The sequence below is a fragment of the Gobio gobio genome, assembly GCF_949357685.1.
Source record: "Gobio gobio genome assembly, chromosome: 3".
Classification (NCBI taxonomy): Eukaryota; Metazoa; Chordata; class Actinopteri; order Cypriniformes; family Gobionidae; genus Gobio; species Gobio gobio.
The window spans coordinates 44,363,121-44,382,276 of NC_137099.1; the positions used below are offsets into that span (position 1 = coordinate 44,363,121).

The window sequence follows — 19,156 nt, forward strand, 5'->3', positions numbered from 1 at the left end:
TTGTGGTTGGAATCACATTATGAAATAAATGTTTTTCTCAAAAACACGTTGGCCATTGTGAAAAATCATATAAAAAATCAAAACCTGACAGCCTGTGCTAGAAACCTTATAATGGGCCATGTTTGGATCTTCCAAAAGGACAGTGATCCAAAAACAAACATCAAAATCAACTAAATCGTCTCTAAGCACAAAATGAAGCTTCTGCCATGGCCGTCCCATGCTGAACCCCTATAGAAAAAAATGAGTGGGCTGAACTGAAGAGAAGAAGCACCAATATGGATAACCCATATTTTCAATTATTTTACTTCAATGAAAGGTTAGATTTTTGCTATTTAAAAAAAATAAAATATCAAAAGGATTAAGAATGCAGATTTATTTTTTACAGCCATCTTTGATCATATATTAACAGGGGGGCAAACACTTTTTTACACAACTGTATGTCTGTGACCAGTGTGTACAAGCTTGATGACTGATGAAAATAATTTGACTAAAGAACAGCTGAACATTAGTTCACAAATAAAATATAGGGTAAAAATGTATACTGCCTTTAGTTATTATTTGGGAATAAATTTAAAATTGCATAAAACACTAACTTGATTAACTGTATTCTTGGTTTTAATAAATAAAACATAAAACATAGGCCTAGTAAACACACAAAATAGTGTAACAGGGACATGCATTTACATTTGATATACATATAATGCCTCCTCATTTTAAAACACCACCACTCATCACTGATTTGACAACACATGTTAGTGAGCACTCAATAGTCGACTGCAATTTAAAGTTTGCACAGAAATAATTGAGATTAACAACTTGAACCATTCTAGCTCTTTAATGGGTTTTACAGTATATGTAAAATATATCCTTACAGGAATTACAGCAGCTCCTCTTGAGAATGGTATTAATTAGGGGCAGATAATTATGGCAACAATTGAAATAGGTCAGATCCCTTTCTACCCCATCAGCACTCATGTTTGACTGGAATTCCCTTATAAAAGCTTTATAGTGGTGTGGATTATACATTTAAACAAATGTGCAAGTTCGTCTTTTCGACCTCTTACACTTGTGGCCCCACTATCCACTAGTGCGTCATAACACTACAATATAACTCCCTTGAGTGACAGATGGGTGCGGGGGAGGGGCTGGATTATTGACCCGAGCGACGTTGTCCCTAGAGTTGTTTCTCATTGGTTCCCAACTGCGTCACTTAACATTTGCGCAGTCGGATTGGTTTATGTAATTGTAAATTGTATGGCGTATACTGTCGCACGCAACGGTCACTGGTTAAACAGAAGGCACAATGCGGGTGGAAGACCCGCCCTCCTGCAGCAAGAACGAGAAGGCGGGGTTATCAGGAGAGGAATAAAGATGATTTGTCCAGTCCATCCGTCAGGATGATGTTTTGACTGCTCATTGGCTGTAGCGCTGCCCATCGATGCCTGCTACTCCAAGCACCTACGGTAATAATGTCGCCCAGTGACCTAGTATTAAATAAAGCGACGGTTATAGCTAACGTTAGGCGGTAGCGCGGATTATAGCATCGGCTTTGCCATTTTAAACACTACCGGCGCATTCAGTAAGAATCGACAGCGTCGAAAAATCCACTTAAGAAGTCAGTCATTCATCTTGCCGTGGATTTTTTTGGTATAATTTCCCGGATCATGCTGAAATTAGAAGGAAAACGCATAGCAGAAAATCATCATTTGCCTTGAGCAGCGCTGCAGTGCCATCACTCTGCCTCTCTGTCGTATTGGCTTTCAACGGCACGTCGCTCTACAATACCTCACCGCTTTGGGCTATAACTGGGATATTCTCTCTTGTCGCGGTTAAGTGTAACGGGTTTAGTATAACGGAAGTTGTCGGTTTGCCGAGGACTGAATTAAAGTTAAACTGGTGAGTAAGGGGTTGTGTCCGATAATACAGTAGATTGAGGGAATATCGATCCCTGTTGCTGCAGGATCAGTCATTTAGAGGGAATCTGATGTGTGTGCGGATTTGTTCAGTCAGCTAAAAGATACATTTGACAGCAAGATAAACGATTCGTTATTATTTACATTTGCATCGTCATTTGCAAGGGCATCACGCAGCTGAAATGTTTGGTCTCGGATGTTTTATAAATAATAATTATGATAATAATGATTTTTTTTTCTGAAACGTTTTCTTATGGTGTTCTTGAATGCAATTATTTTGAATTGTTTTCTTCAGAAGTAACCGTAATAGCCGAACTTCCAGGTACAGTAACAGGTGCGCCATAGTTTCAATTGAGCTAACGTTACATGACACTATTTATTGGTATGGTGCCCTTGTTACAGTGTAATAATACAATTAAGTAGTACTGAGTAATATTCATTAACTAGCACTTGCCACAGGGTTAGGATTGGGGTTTGGTTTAGGGTAAATTACTTGTAATTATGCATAATCAACTGTTATTACTATAGTAAGTACATGTAACGTGTGACGCTGATACTGTAAAAGTAGGTTACACTTTATTTTACGGTGTCGTTGTTACAGTGTAATTATATGTTTAGGTACTGAGTAATATTAATTAACTACATGTACTTTAGGGTTTGGTTGAGGGTTAGTTAGTTGCATGTAATTATGCAGAATTTACTGTTATTACTATGGTAAGTACATGTGACATATGTAACAAGGACACTGTAAAATAAAGTGTTACCTCTGGTTGTTTTGTTTTTTTCAGACAGGTAACCAAAACAAGTGCACACAAATGTTAGCTTACATTATGTTTAGGTTTTTTTTTAAGTTCCCTCTTGTTCTTGAAAATGAAAGGTATAGTCATTATTGTCATTATTTATCCCTCATGTTGGTTCAAACTTGTAGACGATGTCAGACAGTAAGACTCAGTCAACATTCGCTTTCAGTGCATCTTTTGTCCATACAGTGAATGTGAACGGTGACAGACTGTCTCACACTGTCTCAACAAAGTCTTACATTTACACGAGGTTGAGTAAATGATGACAAAAATTGAATTTGATGGTGCTGGCCCTTTAAAAAGCGTTTTTAAAGATATATTGTTCTCTTGCAGGGATGGACAATGCCCATACAAAGACGGTTGAGGAGGTACTGGGATACTTCGGTGTCAATGAGACAACAGGACTGAGTTCTGAGCAGTTAAGGAAAAGCAGGGACAGATGGGGGCCCAATGGTACTACATCACTTGTAAAAATACAAGTGTTTGTGCAATATGAACAATAAGTAATTTTGTGATGACATTTCATTTAGCCTTATGCTCATTTAACCTTGTCTTTTGTTTCTCCTGCCCATTTTTGTTTTATTTTGCTGTAACCTTTGCCACAGAATTACCTGCAGAAGAAGGTAAGGTCTTCCCTTGGGTTTGTGTAATTATTTGCAGATCTTTCATCATATTCTTTGTTGCATGGGAGATGCGGGTTGTGTAGTTAATTAGAGTTATTATTGTATTCCCTTGAGGAGGTTGGATGAGGTTTGCACTCTCTTTGTAGCTGAACAGATCTTGATTGAATGTTTCTTAGAGATGTATTTGTAAAGGTTTTCAATTGTTTACATGTTATACATTTTCTGGAGTTATTTTTCAGTTAATGGAAAGTGATCTTGTGACTGCCGTAAGTCTCTAATCTTTGTTTGTGCACGTGTTTACAGGGAAGTCACTATGGGAACTTGTTCTGGAGCAGTTTGAAGATCTGCTAGTTCGGATTCTCCTTCTTGCGGCCTGTATTTCATTTGTAAGTATAAATCAAAGGCCACGTTTAGTCTTATACTGTAATCAAGAGTAGTGCTGGCACAGAACAATAGCACAAGTGTTTCACACTTATATATTCCAAATACACATGCGACAATGCCATAAAACTGTAGCCTCAGCAAATAATCAAAGAATCTCAAATCTCCATCCACAAATACTACTGCCAAACGCATTATTTAAACATTATACATTTAGGCTTACAAATAAAAATTATAATTCGTTTTTTATCTAATAAATTAAGGATTTACTTCAGTGAAAAGAAAAACATTTGAATTAATCTTCAAAGAAATTGTATTACACTAATATTGCCCATTTCATATTAAACATATTTGTACTAGATCTTCTTTACCCATTCAAACTCTTGACATTTTTTCTAAAAAATAATAATGTTTCGAATATATTTTAAATGCATGATAAATCAAGTCTTTGTTATCCTTGTTTTTAAGAATATACCTTTCCAACTAAAATAATACTTGAGTTCAATAGTTTTTTTTTTGTGTGTGTGTATGATCATTCATTTTTAAGTTCTTGCACAATCATTTAGAAAAAAAATATTGGTTGCATTCATTAGCTGTGTGTATACTTTAAATTAAAGGGTTAATTCACCACAAAATTTAAATTATCCCATGATTTTCTTACCCTCAAGCAATCCTAGGTGTATATGACTTTCTTCTTTCTGCCAAACACAATCAGAGTTAATTTTTAACAATATCCTGGCTCGTCCAAGCTTTATAATAGAAGTGAATGGTAACATTTTTTGGAAAGCCAAAAAAAGTGCATCATGTCCTCAATATCCATAATTATACATTTATAAACTGTAATTAATAACTTCGGTAATGTCTGTCCTCACGAGAGTCGAGTTCTGGCATACGATGTAGGATGTATGAGTAGCGTAAGCTTAGTTGATAGTAAATGGCTCTCGCAGTTTAAACAAATAGGGCTGGGCAACAAACTCAAGCTCCTCCGACATATTAAAAATTCTCATTTTAGACTTCTAAATTGTGACCAGTGTTTTGTTTTTCTCTATCCTCTGCGCTTCCACGTTTGTCAATACGTCATGCTTTGGGTTAGAGGTCGCACTTTTGCCGGAAGCTAGTGAATATAGTTTATAAAGTTATAAATATGGCAAATTTTCTTTCAAAAACACATCGCTTCGATTCAGAAGGCCTTTATTAAGCCCTTGGAGCCGCATGGATTACTTTTATTATGGATGGATGTGCTTTTTTAGGCTTCAAAATCTTAGTTACTATTCACTCCCATTAAAAATCTTGGAAGAGTTAGGATATTTTTTAAATATAGCTCTGATTATATTTGGCTGAAAGAAGAATGTCATATACACCATGGATGGCTTGAGGGTGAGTAAATAATGGGATAATTTTCATTTTTGAATTAACTAATCCTTTAAGTATCTTTAATATGTACTAACATTTAAATGAATCATTTGATGCAGTGCACTTATTGTGTACATACATGTTTTTACATCATACTTATATTTAAATAATACCTGTGTGCAATTACAGCTGTAATTAATTTCTGTTATTGCATCTATAATTATACTGTTGACCCTTTCCTTACACCTACCCATACCACCAAACCTATCCCTGACATTGCCCTTATCCCACCTAAATAGCAGCAGCAAAAGTATTTTTCATTGTAACATGAACACAATAAGTACATTGTACCTAACAGTTCTTTTCATTTCCTTTATGTAAGTACGTAGTAGTTAAAGACTAATATTAAAGTCCTCATGAAATCAAAATCAGTCTTATTTACTTTGCTAGCACACATTACAGGTCTTAGGCCGCGTGTCCACCAAAGCGGCTAGGCGCTCTGCTGAAAACACCTCGCTTGAGAGCATTTTTGGCTGTGCAGCGTTTTTTTTAGTTGAGACTCTTTGCTTGTTATGATACGGAATATCCGTTGAAGTGTTACTAGTATCACATTTCACAGATAGTTTGTTTCTGTATTGATTCTATATAAAAATGCAGATACAATTGCTCTGGCTCTTGTTTTAAATGATTCGTTCCGTTGGTATATTGCTTGTTTTCGTTTTCATCTATTTACGTTGTACAAGCAGAATGTGGTGGTTGGTCGGTGTTGTATTTGTCCCGCCCCTCCTCCACTGTGATTGGACGGCTGGGTGAAAAGTGACAGTGATGAGCGCTGCATTTTACTCGAAGTTGAGCATTCTTCAACTCTCAGTGACCAGTAAAAAACGCTGAGCGCTCAGCGGTTGAGCGTGAAATACTTGCATCGTTACGCTCATGGCATTCTAAAAACGCGGCGCTCTCATTGAAAACAATTGAATACGCCAGCCAGCCACGTGAAAAAAAATGCTTTGGTGGACACACGGCCTTATGGTGAACAATTAATCCATGCAAGTTAATACACAGAAAAAAATAGTTTGCCGTGGTAATCTTTAATCAAAATCTGAAAAGTAACTTCTGGAAAGGGAATGTCGTTCCCTTTCCGATGACGGCAGTTTGATGGCTTGGGTTTGAATATCCTTAACCACTCCCCTCCAACCATTAGTCTGCTATGAGCGAGATGGAGAGGAGAAGCGCTGAAGTAAAACCCTGCCCTCTATTCAATATTCCGTTTCACTTGGAAATACGTCACAGCACTAAAATAAAATCAGTTTCAACTTCCGGTTCACTGGGACTTTAAAGACCCATATTTGTGCTTAACCTACATAAAAAAAGAAATCATGATTCATAAATATGTTTGCTCTAAATGTAAGATAAAATTTAGAACCAACACAAAGCTTAATTTAGAATAATTAGGATCTTTATATGAAAATGTATGTGTCGACGCAGCTTTTGTGAATCTGGTGGAAATTTTGCATGATAACCTTTTCTGCCCACATAAGAAAGTACACTTGTACACGGTTATTAATGAGTGGGAAATTGAAAACAGTTACATTATATTGTTACAATAGCTTTGACAAACGTTTGCACTGATCATATTTTGCATCACATTCTTTCTCTTTCAGACTCTGGCCTGGTTTGAGGAAGGTGAAGGAACCATCACAGCCTTCGTAGAGCCATTTGTCATTCTCCTCATTCTTATTGCCAATGCCATTGTAGGAGTGTGGCAGGTACAGAATGTGAAGTTTTTAAAAAACGTTAATGTAACTTAAATTATTTTAAGCCTGTGGATAAGGCAGTAATGCATTTTTGTTGTACTAGAAATTACATCTCACTGTGTGTCTGTTTCTGTTTGTTTTAGGAGCGTAATGCAGAAAATGCCATCGAAGCCCTAAAACAGTATGAGCCAGAAATGGGGAAGGTGTACAGACAGGACAGGAAGAGTGTACAGAGGGTCAGAGCTAGGGAGATTGTGCCTGGAGACATTGTGGAGGTGGCTGGTAAGAATGACAATTCCTTTTTTGTGCCACAATAAAATGCATTTAACGAGAGGTTTCTGTAGTTTGTACACTGATGCATTTAATTTATGTCCCTGTTGCATTTTATAATTTGTGTGCAGCTAATTAGTTTCTCAGAGGCTGGAGTTGTCAAAAATAAAGTGGTGGCAGTATTTCCGGAAAGAAAAAAATAGAGGTCCACTCTCAAAGGATATGACTGGAGATAATTTTAGGACATTGCTGAATAGAGATGGCTATGTTCTGATCGTTTGTTTAAGCCAATCAAAACTGGGTAGAGCAGTCTGCTGCAGATGCAGACATGCTGTAAGGATGTTTCTCAAGGAAATAACAGACTGTTCCCACAGTTACGCAACATATTGTCAAATATGTATTTGGCATAGTTTGATTCTTTCCCAAAAAAAAAAACATGACTCCCGTGAGATTGCTGCCCAAGACATCAAAAGTCCCCATCATATTTAGAATTTGGCATGTCTATTTGGTAAAGTTGGGTGTCCCCCAACTTTATGAAAAATTACTCATCAGATTGTTTAACTCTTTTCATTAATCAGGGGTTCAAATTGTGTTATGTTATGCGTCCCTTGTGAATAAAACAGTATCTGATTGAAAACACTGCCACAAATTCCAGGTTTATGACGTTTATGTTGATTAAATACTGTTTACATTTTTTAAATTGTGCTTGGGCTTTAGGCCGGTTGTGCAGTGAGCTGTCCTATTTAGGGCTGCAACAACGAATCGATAAAATCGATAAAAATCGATTATTAAAAGAGTTGGCAACGAATTTCATTATCGATTCATTGTGTCGGAATCATCGAATTTCCGATAGCACGTGAAGGCAGCATTATACAAAATCCCACTTTTGTTCCGTTTGGAAGTGAGGAGCATGACGTCCCTCCAGTAGCTCTTCTGGTGCTGGTTTACTCGTTATCCAGCTTGAAAAGTTAGCGTTAGCTTGTTAATAACAGCAGTAAAGCTGGGGTGGTATAGTTTGCAAGACTAAAGACACGTTTTTATTCACTTGCCTTTTTTGGCCCATTCATTTTTCAATCTGTTGCTTTGTTAATTTCGTTGACAAATAATTTGTCAATATTTTAATCAACAACATTTTTCACAGACAAAAACGAGACGAAAATCAAAACCAGCTTTGAATGACAAAAACTATGACTAATATCTATTGTCATTTTCGGTCAGCATTCAGTCTTAAAGTGACAGCAGTCCATTAACCTGCTTCCATTTGTGCTCTTAATATTAATCAAACAACAAAAGACAGAGAAAATCACCTCTTTAGTTTTAATAAGGATTCATTATATTTATTATACATTAATTATTTAATCCACATGTAATCTATAAGGAATGTTGTATGCAAGTTGTAAAGAATGCATATCATTCATTGAAAATAAGACGTGTTCTTCTTTAGGAGGAGTAGTTTTATTTAATTGTTACATAATATTTTTTAATATGTCACAGCAGTTAAATCTGTGTCTGGATTTAATATCATTCATATTAATAGGTAAAAACAGTAGATGTTTTCTCCAGGAGTATATAATGGGTTTGGACATTTTAGAGAAATTCTTAATGCATTACAATTTAACTAAACCCATTAAATGTTGTTTGTGAGTGTAGTGTAGAGAACAAGTTCTAACCTGTACATTTTTCTTATTAGTATTTTTCTTTATAAAAAAAAAAAAAAGATTTATAGATTTATTATAGCAATCTGTGCACTTTCTGAAGTTTTTTTGCACTCTGAATTTGCACTGTCAGTTCTTTTCTTAAATCAAGGATTGGAAATTAATGGTTTTTTTTTTTTATCCGATTCATCGATTAATCGAATAAATAATTGACAGATTAATCGATTATTAAAATAATCGTTAGTTGCAGCCCTAGTCCTATTATTATTAGCTTTGTTTCCATCCACCTATTTTAATGCGCATTTTGGGATATCGCATCAAAAAATGCAGAATGGAAACACCAAGATGCGCATAAATTCTAAAAATGCGCATACAAAACGTATACGCTCGTTTGAGTCAAATACATTTTCTATCCGATTCGAAAACATGAAACTACGATGGAAACGCATTTACCAAATAAATTCCTTGATGCGCATAAGGAAAATCATGTGACTTTCGCGATGTAACAGCATAACTGTAGCCTACTAACCAGCGGAAAAATCTTGTTTGCAAAACATCTGAAATGCTGTTTTGGTCATTCAAGTCTGTTGTCAAAGATGCTCGGTATATTTTCCTCCTAGAACCGTCTTACACGACTGTGTTCCCAAACAGCACATCTGCCTCTGAAAGCAAGACAACAGGTTTATTGAGACGCACAAGTTTCTCTGAGACGCAAATAATTTATTATATACGAAAATGATTATATATGGTGGCGTCTCCTATGTTTCTTAGTGATTTTTTAGTGGTAGTTTATCAGGAAGTGACGATTATGTTCTCTTCGACTTACTGGATGGAAACGGTGCGCATTTTTGCGCATAAATTATATTCGCAACTTTGGATGGAAAATAGCTATTGTTGGTGAGCGGTGCCTTGCTGTCACTGTTCCTTTCCGTCAATTACATTTTCACAGAATTATTAGGAAATGTTGTCTTTGCAGACTATTTCCCTAGACACATTAAATTGTGTTGCGTTCTGTTTAACTGATGCACCTGAAATTGGGGTGTCTTTAGAACTCTGTTGCTTTGAAAACTCACATGATCAAAGTCCTACTTGTCTGACCCCATTTATAGCTGCTAATTGGCAATCAACCTAATTTGTACATCCTTTGCAGCTGCATTTGTAATTATGATTTTGTTACTTCAAAGTAAATCTATTAGTCATTTAAATAAATGTACATACACCGGGATGGCCAAAAGTCCGAGATCACATTGAAAATCTAGGATTTAAAAACATCCATCAATCCATTCTCAAAAAAGCACATATTCTATGTAGAGTTGCAGGGATTTTAAACTTATAAAATAAATAAAATCAAATAAGCAAATTTGTGACATTGACATTGTGAACTCCTTTCAGTTCAGTCTTTCACTCAAATGATTATGCTGATACTATATTTGAACTGGAAAAAAAAAAATTCAATTAGAAAAATAGGAGCATTTTCATTAGGGGTCTCCGACTTTTGATCCCACTGTATGTATTTTTATTTGAAGCCGCTTCTGTTTTTTGAGATATTTAGTATCAGATTTGACAGAAAGGGTTAAGACCCAGTCTCAGAATTTTCTTGGCCTGCCACTCAAAGTTCTATTCTAAGAATCCCAAAGCTAATGAATAAAAATAAGGTTACGCTCCTTTTGTGTGTCGATCTGTATCTTGACTGACATTGGTTTCTAAAGATAGATTGTAAAATATGAGGTGCTAATCAGCAGTATTGTAGTTTAAACCTCAGAGCCCCACTGTAGCAAAATCACAGCTATTTAAAGCTATATAATCATACATTTCTTTCTGAATTCCCAGCATTCAGTGATAGAAAAATGGCAACACCCCAAGAATATCAACTTTCCTAAATTCCTAAATACACAAGTTTTGTATATTATTTTGTAAATATTATAATTCGCACAACAAAGCCAAATAAATAATAGATATATATCCCAAATATATATTTGATTCAGTCTTATAAAATTAAGTATAATATATTATAAAGGAAAGAGGATTAAAGATAAAAAAGCGATATCTCAAGATCTGTCTGTTGCTAAATATAATGCAATGTTTTAAAGGGTTAGTTCACCCAAAAATGAAAATTCTGTCATTAATTACTTACCCTCATGTCGTTCGACACCCGTAAGACCTCCGTTCGTCTTCGGAACACAAATTAAGATATTTTAGTTGAAATCTGATGGCTCTGAAAGGCCTCCATTGGCACAATGGCACTTTACACTCTCAAGACCCTTAAAAGGTACTAAAGACGTCGTTACAAAGTCCATCTCACTACAGTGGTTCTAAAATAACTTTATGAATCGGCGAGAATAGTTTTTGTGTGCAAAAAACCCTAAATAACGACCTATATAGTGATGACGATTTTAAAACACGGCCTCATGAAGCTTTGAAGCGTTATGAATCAGTGAGCCGAGTCATGATTCGGATCGCGCGTCAAACTGCTGAAATTTAGCGATCCAAACTTCTCATTCGGCTCACTGATTCATAACGCTTCGAAGCTTCATGAGGCCGTGTTTTGAAATCGTCATCACTATATAGGTCGTTATTTAGGGGTTTTTTTGCGCACAAAAACTATTCTCGCCGATTCATAAAGTTATTGTAGAACCACTGTAGTGAGATGGACTTTGTAACGACGTCTTTAGTACCTTTTAAGGGTCTTGAGAGTGTAAAGTGCCATTGTGCCAATGGAGGCCTTTCAGAGCCATCAGATTTCAACTAAAATATATTCATTTGTGTTCCGAAGACGAACGGAGGTCTTACGGGTGTCCAACGACATGAGGGTAAGTAATTAATGACAGAATTTTCATTTTTGGGTGAACTAACCCTTTCATTCATCATATTGTATTTTCTAAGCATTTGTGTTGATTTCACATGGGTGTTTCTGTAAAATATGTATATATTTTATGCTTTTGCTGCTTAAATTGTGCTTATCGCATTACATCCTTGACAAAAATGACATAATTACCTCCTTTTTCCTTTTCTCCAGTTGGTGATAAAGTCCCAGCAGATATCCGACTGACCTCCATACGCTCTACTACTCTGAGAGTGGATCAGTCCATCCTGACAGGGGAGTCTGTATCCGTAATAAAACACACAGACCCAGTGCCTGACCCCCGTGCCGTCAACCAGGATAAGAAAAACATGCTCTTTTCTGTAAGATTATCTAGATTGTAAATGTTTGTCTTCTGTCAACATGTGGCTGTTCTTTATGAATTTCAGGATTTGTTTTTGTCACCTTACATGATCAGGCATTGGATAAAACGCTGCAAGATGTGAATGTGTATTGTTTGTGTAGTGGATTATGTCCGGCAGTGGCGAGCCAGTGTGTTGAATAAAACATCACTCATATTGTTTGCTCCCACATGGCTATGGACTGAGTCATCACATCACACAGGCTTTGAGCTCTCAGATGGATAATGACCAGAGAGTACCAGCCTCAAAGACTCCACCCCCACAACCACACATGCATGCTTAAGCCTCCATTACTTTTTTTTCCTCATGAGAAAGTCTAATGCAGGGGTTCTCAAGGTCCATTTCGAGGTGCACTTTACTGCAGAGTTTAGTCTTAAGGATCACTAGAAACCTACATAAAGGTGAGTTTGATCAAGGTTGGAGCTAAACTCTGCAGGAAAGTGGACCTCGAGGGCCATAGTTGAAAATGCCTTGTCTAATGGATGTCTGGCCATGTAAGGACAGGAACATAAACCGTGACCTAGAACAATAAATGAAATGGCTTTAAATATCCACATCCAGCCTCTAAAATGACCTTTTTTTCTCAGCTGCCATTGGTGGGTGTGTTAAAAAAAAGTACCAGCCACACGTTTTTCTTGCCCACTATGAAACTGTATTTTGTTTATATAAAATATACAGATTTTTTTCCTACAACAACAAAAAATAATTAACAGTTTTTTGTATATATGCATCAAGCAGTGCATGCCAATGTGTCATTCATATATGGCGTGTGAAACGCCATCTGCTACAAAATTGCCTGGAATATGTTGTCAGTATATTGCCAGTTATGACAGTATATATTCAACTGAAGTAAAAGTTGAGGTACAAAGATAATTGTAATCTTTGATTTACATTACATCAAATGAAAAGTCTATCCTTTATACAATTTAAATAATGTATTATGTTGTGATTCCTTTCTAGCTGGCCAATAACTATTTTATTAATTTGCCAAAGGCAATTTGGCACTTGTGGAGTGCTTATTTTGGGACCTGGTTAAAATACTAAGCTTGTTATAACTATTGTTGGTGATCTTACTTATTTCCTTACTGGAAATAATGGAAATATAATCATCTAAATGTGTTTATGTAGGGGACGAATATTGCAGCAGGGCGAGCGATAGGTGTTGTAGTGGCAACAGGTGTACACACAGAGATTGGGAAGATCAGAGATGAGATGGCAGCCACTGATCCAGAGAGAACCCCTCTGCAGCAGAAACTAGACCAGTTTGGAGAGCAACTCTCTAAGGTAGGAATATTTTTTGTGAGCTCTCTTTTGTTTATTTGAACTTCTTTGTTTGGACAGTAACTATACTATACATTATGGAAATGTTCTGAATGCATACATGCAATACCCTACTACATTTGCAAAATGTGCACTTGATTCTCCATTTCGAATCTGACAAATGAACAAATTAAATGAGAAGTAAGATTTTTTTATATCTTTTTTTTCTTGATTATTGAATTTAACACAATGTAATTAAAAATACAAAATAATTATATTAATTTCTGAAATATGCCACATAGTAATGTCAACAATTTAGCATTCATTTATTCTTGCATGTTGTATACAACTTTTTAAAAATAGTTTTAAAAATGCCAGTATCTAAAGGCGTCATGACATGGATTTTTAATGATTGGTCATTGCATAGGAAACAGTGTCAATGCCCCCTCGCTATTGCACGTGATTAAGTGTTTTAAAAACACTTAATATAAATCCATATAAAACATTATCCATATCTGCAAGTCATTTACAGACGCATTTAAAGCATTATGATAATGTTTACTTGCGGTTTGTGAAGTAGCTGCTGTCAGATCCAATAAATGCGACTGCTTCATCTGTCAGCAAAAGTTTATTTGTGAACTCTCCATTACACTGTGCCCCGTTTACAAAACAATCTGCAGTCAAATGCTCCGAACAAACATACAATCCTCCTACATGATCTATGACGGCATTCAAAATAAACCATCCACTTGTTCTTGATGCTGGCGATCTTCTGAAGTCTTTAGAGCAGGGGTCTCAAACTCATTTTACCTGGGGGCCGCTGGAGGTAGACTCTGGTTCAGGCTTGGCCGCATCAAGTATTCCACATAAAAAGTAGCACAAGTGATCCAATCTTCTCAATCTTTATTATTAACAGTTCTTCAACATGAATGTTTCTTCTGAACATGAACTGTTCCTCTGAATTTGAACTAAATATAGCCTATAGAAATTAAATCATGTAATATGAAATAATGAATGATTTTAATTTTATTTTAAATAATATACTAATTCACAGCAAGGCTGTAATCAGGTCAAACAGAACACTGAGCGAAATTCTGGGTCTAATTATAGTTGGGAAATAATCTATTTGTAAACAATATTTGCATTAATTTGTCAAATATATTATTAGTCCCGATATTCTTCATATGAGTGAGTGAATAAATCCATAGATCCGCAATTAGCTTTTGAATTCCCAAGTGGTCTGGTGGTTGAATTTTTGTCAACCGTGTCAAAGGTTCCGGGTTCTAATCCGCTCTCATGTAGTTTTTCTTCATTAAAATCAAAGATGTTCATCAATCAGTACGTTTACATGGACAACAATACTCCGATATTAATCTGATTAAGACCATACTCTGATTAAGAAACTACCATGTAAACAGCAATTTCTAATTACCTTAATCCGGTTAAAGCCATACTCGAATTAAACAAAAATCGAATTAAGACATGTGGAGTATGCCTATTTTAGTCGCATTATCCAAGTGCATTGTAGACATGTACACACCTTAATCTAACTATTAACGTCGTGTATGAGTTTTCGCCGCATTTTGTGACAGGACACACACACCAGGCACACACACCAGGCAAGTGCAGAGGGGAGGGCTTTGGGGGCTCGTATCAAAAGTATATAAAGTGCCCCTCTAAACAATCATCAATAATATTGTGACAAATAAAACAGAATTTGGATTATAATTAATATAACCGCGCGTACAAAACAGTAACAATGCGCTCACATTCCCGTTTATCTTTTACGTATCTTTCAGTCTGAAATGTCGTTGCCATGACGTGTTGCTATGGTGCGTGACTGCGTGTCTTGCTTGACTGCTCACTCGGACATGGCCTCCTCTATAATTTTTTTCTTTGTGTTGTAATAATTCTGCTCATTGTAAAAGTAAAATACAATACGTTTGTATCTGTAATCCCAGATTCATAATTGTCTGCTTACAACAGCGGTCGGGAACCTCTAGGCTCGCGAGCCATATGGCCATTCAATGAGCGCTTGTGGCTCGATGGCAGAAAAAAACAATCCAAACAATCACGATTTTGAAACCTTAATTTTCATCATTAATCAAAGCTATTATTCGAAATGTTGGCTGTCAAGAAGGAGGCAAGATGGGCAGTGTCTCTTAAAAAAACTGAAAGACACAATATATACAAAAAATAAAACTATATATATATATATATATATATATATATATATATATATATATATATATATATATATATATATACGAGTGACTTTTATACTTTTTAATGTAATATATATATATATATATATATATATATATATATATATATATATATATATATTACATTAAAAAGTATAAAAGTCACTCGTTTTTATAAAGTCACACTGTCCAACAGCGACACCCGCAGGTAAAGTTACAGCGGGTTGCCTGAGCCCATTGATTTGAACAGACCTACGAAAGTCGCGCTATGATTGGACGACGGACAGCGTAGCGTGGCATGGGTACGTAATGACGTACTATTAATCGAGCTATGTTCTGTAACATGTAAAATGGGAACATGAACGTAATATTCTAAAAGCAACTCATGTAAACGCCTTAATCAGATTATTGTCTTATTCAGAGTAAGGTCAATAATTAGATTACTGCTGTCCATGTAAACGTAGTGAATGATTGTATAATAAGACCATGGACAAGTTTGCATTTTGTTTTGTGATTTCACCGGAAAGAATAGAGTCTCTCTCAGCAACGGGATAGATTGACGCGCTCGTCTGTGTGTGAAGACTGTGCAGTGTGCACGAGCCAAAAGAGAACGTAAACTCCGCCTACTTTGATTTGATTGGCCATCGCAATCATTTTGACATTGACGAGTGCTGTTAGACTACATTCGTTTTAACTGTCTGATCAGTTTCGTTCATTTGTTCCTGTCAATCACGCGGTGTAAACCAATTATACTGCACGAGGGAGGGGCGAGCCAACACTCTCTCTCACACACACACACAAAGGAGGCAGCAAGCGTGGCAAGCGCTGCATACGCAACGACTCAGCAAAAAGGTGCTTTTCAGAGCAATGCGTGGGCCGCACTAACACTAAACTTTGAAGTCAAGAAGGGGGCCACAAAATATCATCCTGCGGGCCGCGAGTTTGAGACCCCTGCTCTAGAGAGATGAGCAAATGAGCTGTTTAAACAGGATGCATCAAAGCCAATGTTCCTTTACACTTCTATTTACTCTTCTGTTTGTCCTGTTGACGGCAGACTCAAGCGTGTGGAGTATGTCATAAAAGTGATCGGGCATCTGTATACTGTATCCAGTGTACACCGCGTCAGTGATTTATAATTGGTTCTATTAGCTTGTCACGCGTCAGCTGTTAAGTGACTGAACGCCAGTGGGCGGGGCCTGTGGTGTGATGATGTAAGACTATTCGTCGATGTCTTGCTGTCACAAATCCCACAATATCCAAACGAGACATTTTTGGAGCTTGATTAAATAAATGCTTTGTTTACAATGAGGAGGAGTTTTAAACTACATATTTTGATAGTTCAAAGACCTCTTATATGTCAAAAGATCAAGATCAATTTGATTTCTCATGTCATGACCCCTTTAATATAAACTGTGCAGCATGTAGAAATACCTTGTTCCTTTCCACTGAGCTATATACGCAAACCCTTTCAAACTATTTAAAAAAAACCCTGTAGTTTATTTTTGCTATTTTGCATAATTTTACGATTTCCTGTTATAACTGAACTCAGTGCACGTTGTGTTTTTAGAACATTTAATTTTATACCTCATTATTGTACCTTATTTTGCACATTTTTACTTATCATTGAAATCACTACACCTTTTCCATTTATATACAACGTCATTTGCACTGTAATTGTCATCTGCCGTTTATACCTCATTATCACTGTACATTGCACCCTCTCTATTTTTATTCCTAGTAATTTGCATTGAACTAATCTCTTGCCATCTATACCTCATTCCATTTGTGCTTACACTATTATTTGAATAATATATAACTGTATTTTATTGGCTGTGTACTTGTACTTTGCCCAATGTCAATAAGAATTCATGTAATCTAATCTAATGTCTAGTATTCCACTACAAAAAGCCTATGTGATAAATAAATGAACATTAAAATACATTTACAAGAAAATTAAAGCAGGTTAATTTGAGCGCCAACATTTCATTGACAGACCCTCTCATCCTCTCCGGAACAGTCAGCATTCACTCTGTAACAGAACTTGTCAGCATTATCGTGTTTCAGAGGTTGAGTTGAAGTAGCTGTTTTGCATGAGTCATTCTTTTTTCTCTCTCTTTCTGAAGGTGATCACAGTGATCTGTGTGGCAGTGTGGGGCATTAACATCGGTCACTTCAGTGACCCAGTGCACGGAGGCAGCTGGCTGCGTGGAGCTGTGTACTACTTTAAGATCGCCGTGGCTCTGGCTGTAGCCGCCATCCCTGAGGGTGTGCAAATCTATTAACCTATTTATTTCTCTCTACCTACCCAAATTATTAAAAACTCCCTTGCTCAGGAACTCTGGTCATCCAGCTATATGTTGGGATCCAGAAGTCTGAGAGCACCTTGAAAATCTGGGATTCAAAATGAATTTAAAGTTATGACAAAATGAAAAAAAAAAAGATTCATCATGTTTTGTATGGTTATTAATGAGGACCTATTATGCTCTTTTACAAAGTCTTGTACTGAATATACTTTTATGTTAGAATGTTCAAAAAGCACCTAATTTTTCACATATTTAAAGCACCTCTCTTCTGTCAGTTCTGTCAGTCTGTCAGTAACGCCCTGGGCTGCTTTTCGCGAAAACATCATGAGCTAAGTTGATTGCAGAGACCATTGATGTCAATGGTTCTATGATCTACTTAGGCTTTTAGTTCCTGTCTCTATGTGTAACGTATGAGCAGGGATGAAGCTGAGTGAGAATCCAAGTGCAGCATAAACGATTTAATAACAAACAACATCAACAGAAAATCCAAGAACAAAGGTATTCAAAAACAGGCAGGAGCGCAACGACCGACACCCAACAACTGAAGCACAGAGGTTTAAATACACAGGTCAAACAAGCTTAATCATGACACTATGGCCCTGTCCCAAATGGCACCCTAAACCCTCACGGTCTTCCTCCGAGTCCGCACTTTCACGACGTAATGCCGCTTTGACTGCCGGGAAGAAGTCTACTGCGTAACCCGCACCAGTGCGGGCTCGACAGAAGTGTGCATCGAGGGCGCATATCGATCTCAAAGGGGGCGCTCACGAGCACCCTTCTGAGACCTAAAATGACAAATGGGAAACCCTGCGATTTTGTGGACTTAACGGACACGCGCATGTAGCGGCCATTGTAAGTCCTTAAGACGGAAAGTGCACATGAAGTGTGCCATTTGGGACAGGGCCTATTAAGCCCCTCCATCCGAAGAGCGTGTGTTGTGATTGGTCAACTGCTTTGAGCATGTTTCAGGAAATGGCACGGCCTTTACCATAACCGCAAGTTTCAACACACTACTAACACAAGTTTATTATTTAATTGAGGAATATTGTGATGTGTACATTCCCGGAAGAAAAATCAAGACCACAATTTAGGCAGCAGACCTTTTTCATGCGCAAACGCTCAAACAGTGACTTACATTTTTTTTTTTTTTTAAATGTGCGCAATAGAAACACTGATGTTATAAAATGTACTGAAATTGTAATATAGTTTAACTTCATATACATAAAAATACAGTAATTTTTGTTATTTAGCTTTTTTATTTTGAACTTACATTAACCACAAAACAAAAAAGTGTGAGATGGTGGTCCAGTGGGTTAAACCATGGAACTGATACGCAGAAGGTTTCTGGTTCGATCTCAGCGGTCACCACCAGTGTGTCCTTGTGTCCACCAGCAACTCCATGTTGCTCCAGGGGGATT

At 36.7% G+C, this 19,156-nt stretch overlaps 1 protein-coding gene across 1 annotated transcript in view; it reads left to right on the plus strand.

The window, feature by feature from the left end:
* Positions 1–1,430: 1,430 nt before the first annotated feature.
* LOC307123609 (sarcoplasmic/endoplasmic reticulum calcium ATPase 2) overlaps positions 1,431–19,156 on the plus strand; it is a 40,312-nt gene continuing 22,586 nt past the window's right edge. The window contains exons 1-9 of the mRNA XM_079812201.1: positions 1,431–1,896; positions 3,047–3,166; positions 3,319–3,336; positions 3,640–3,722; positions 6,732–6,836; positions 6,968–7,106; positions 11,766–11,932; positions 13,100–13,255; positions 17,559–17,700. Of these exons, the coding sequence (XP_079668327.1) occupies positions 3,049–3,166; positions 3,319–3,336; positions 3,640–3,722; positions 6,732–6,836; positions 6,968–7,106; positions 11,766–11,932; positions 13,100–13,255; positions 17,559–17,700 (928 nt within the window). The 5' untranslated portion in view covers positions 1,431–1,896; positions 3,047–3,048. The remainder of the gene's footprint in view (positions 1,897–3,046; positions 3,167–3,318; positions 3,337–3,639; positions 3,723–6,731; positions 6,837–6,967; positions 7,107–11,765; positions 11,933–13,099; positions 13,256–17,558; positions 17,701–19,156) is intronic.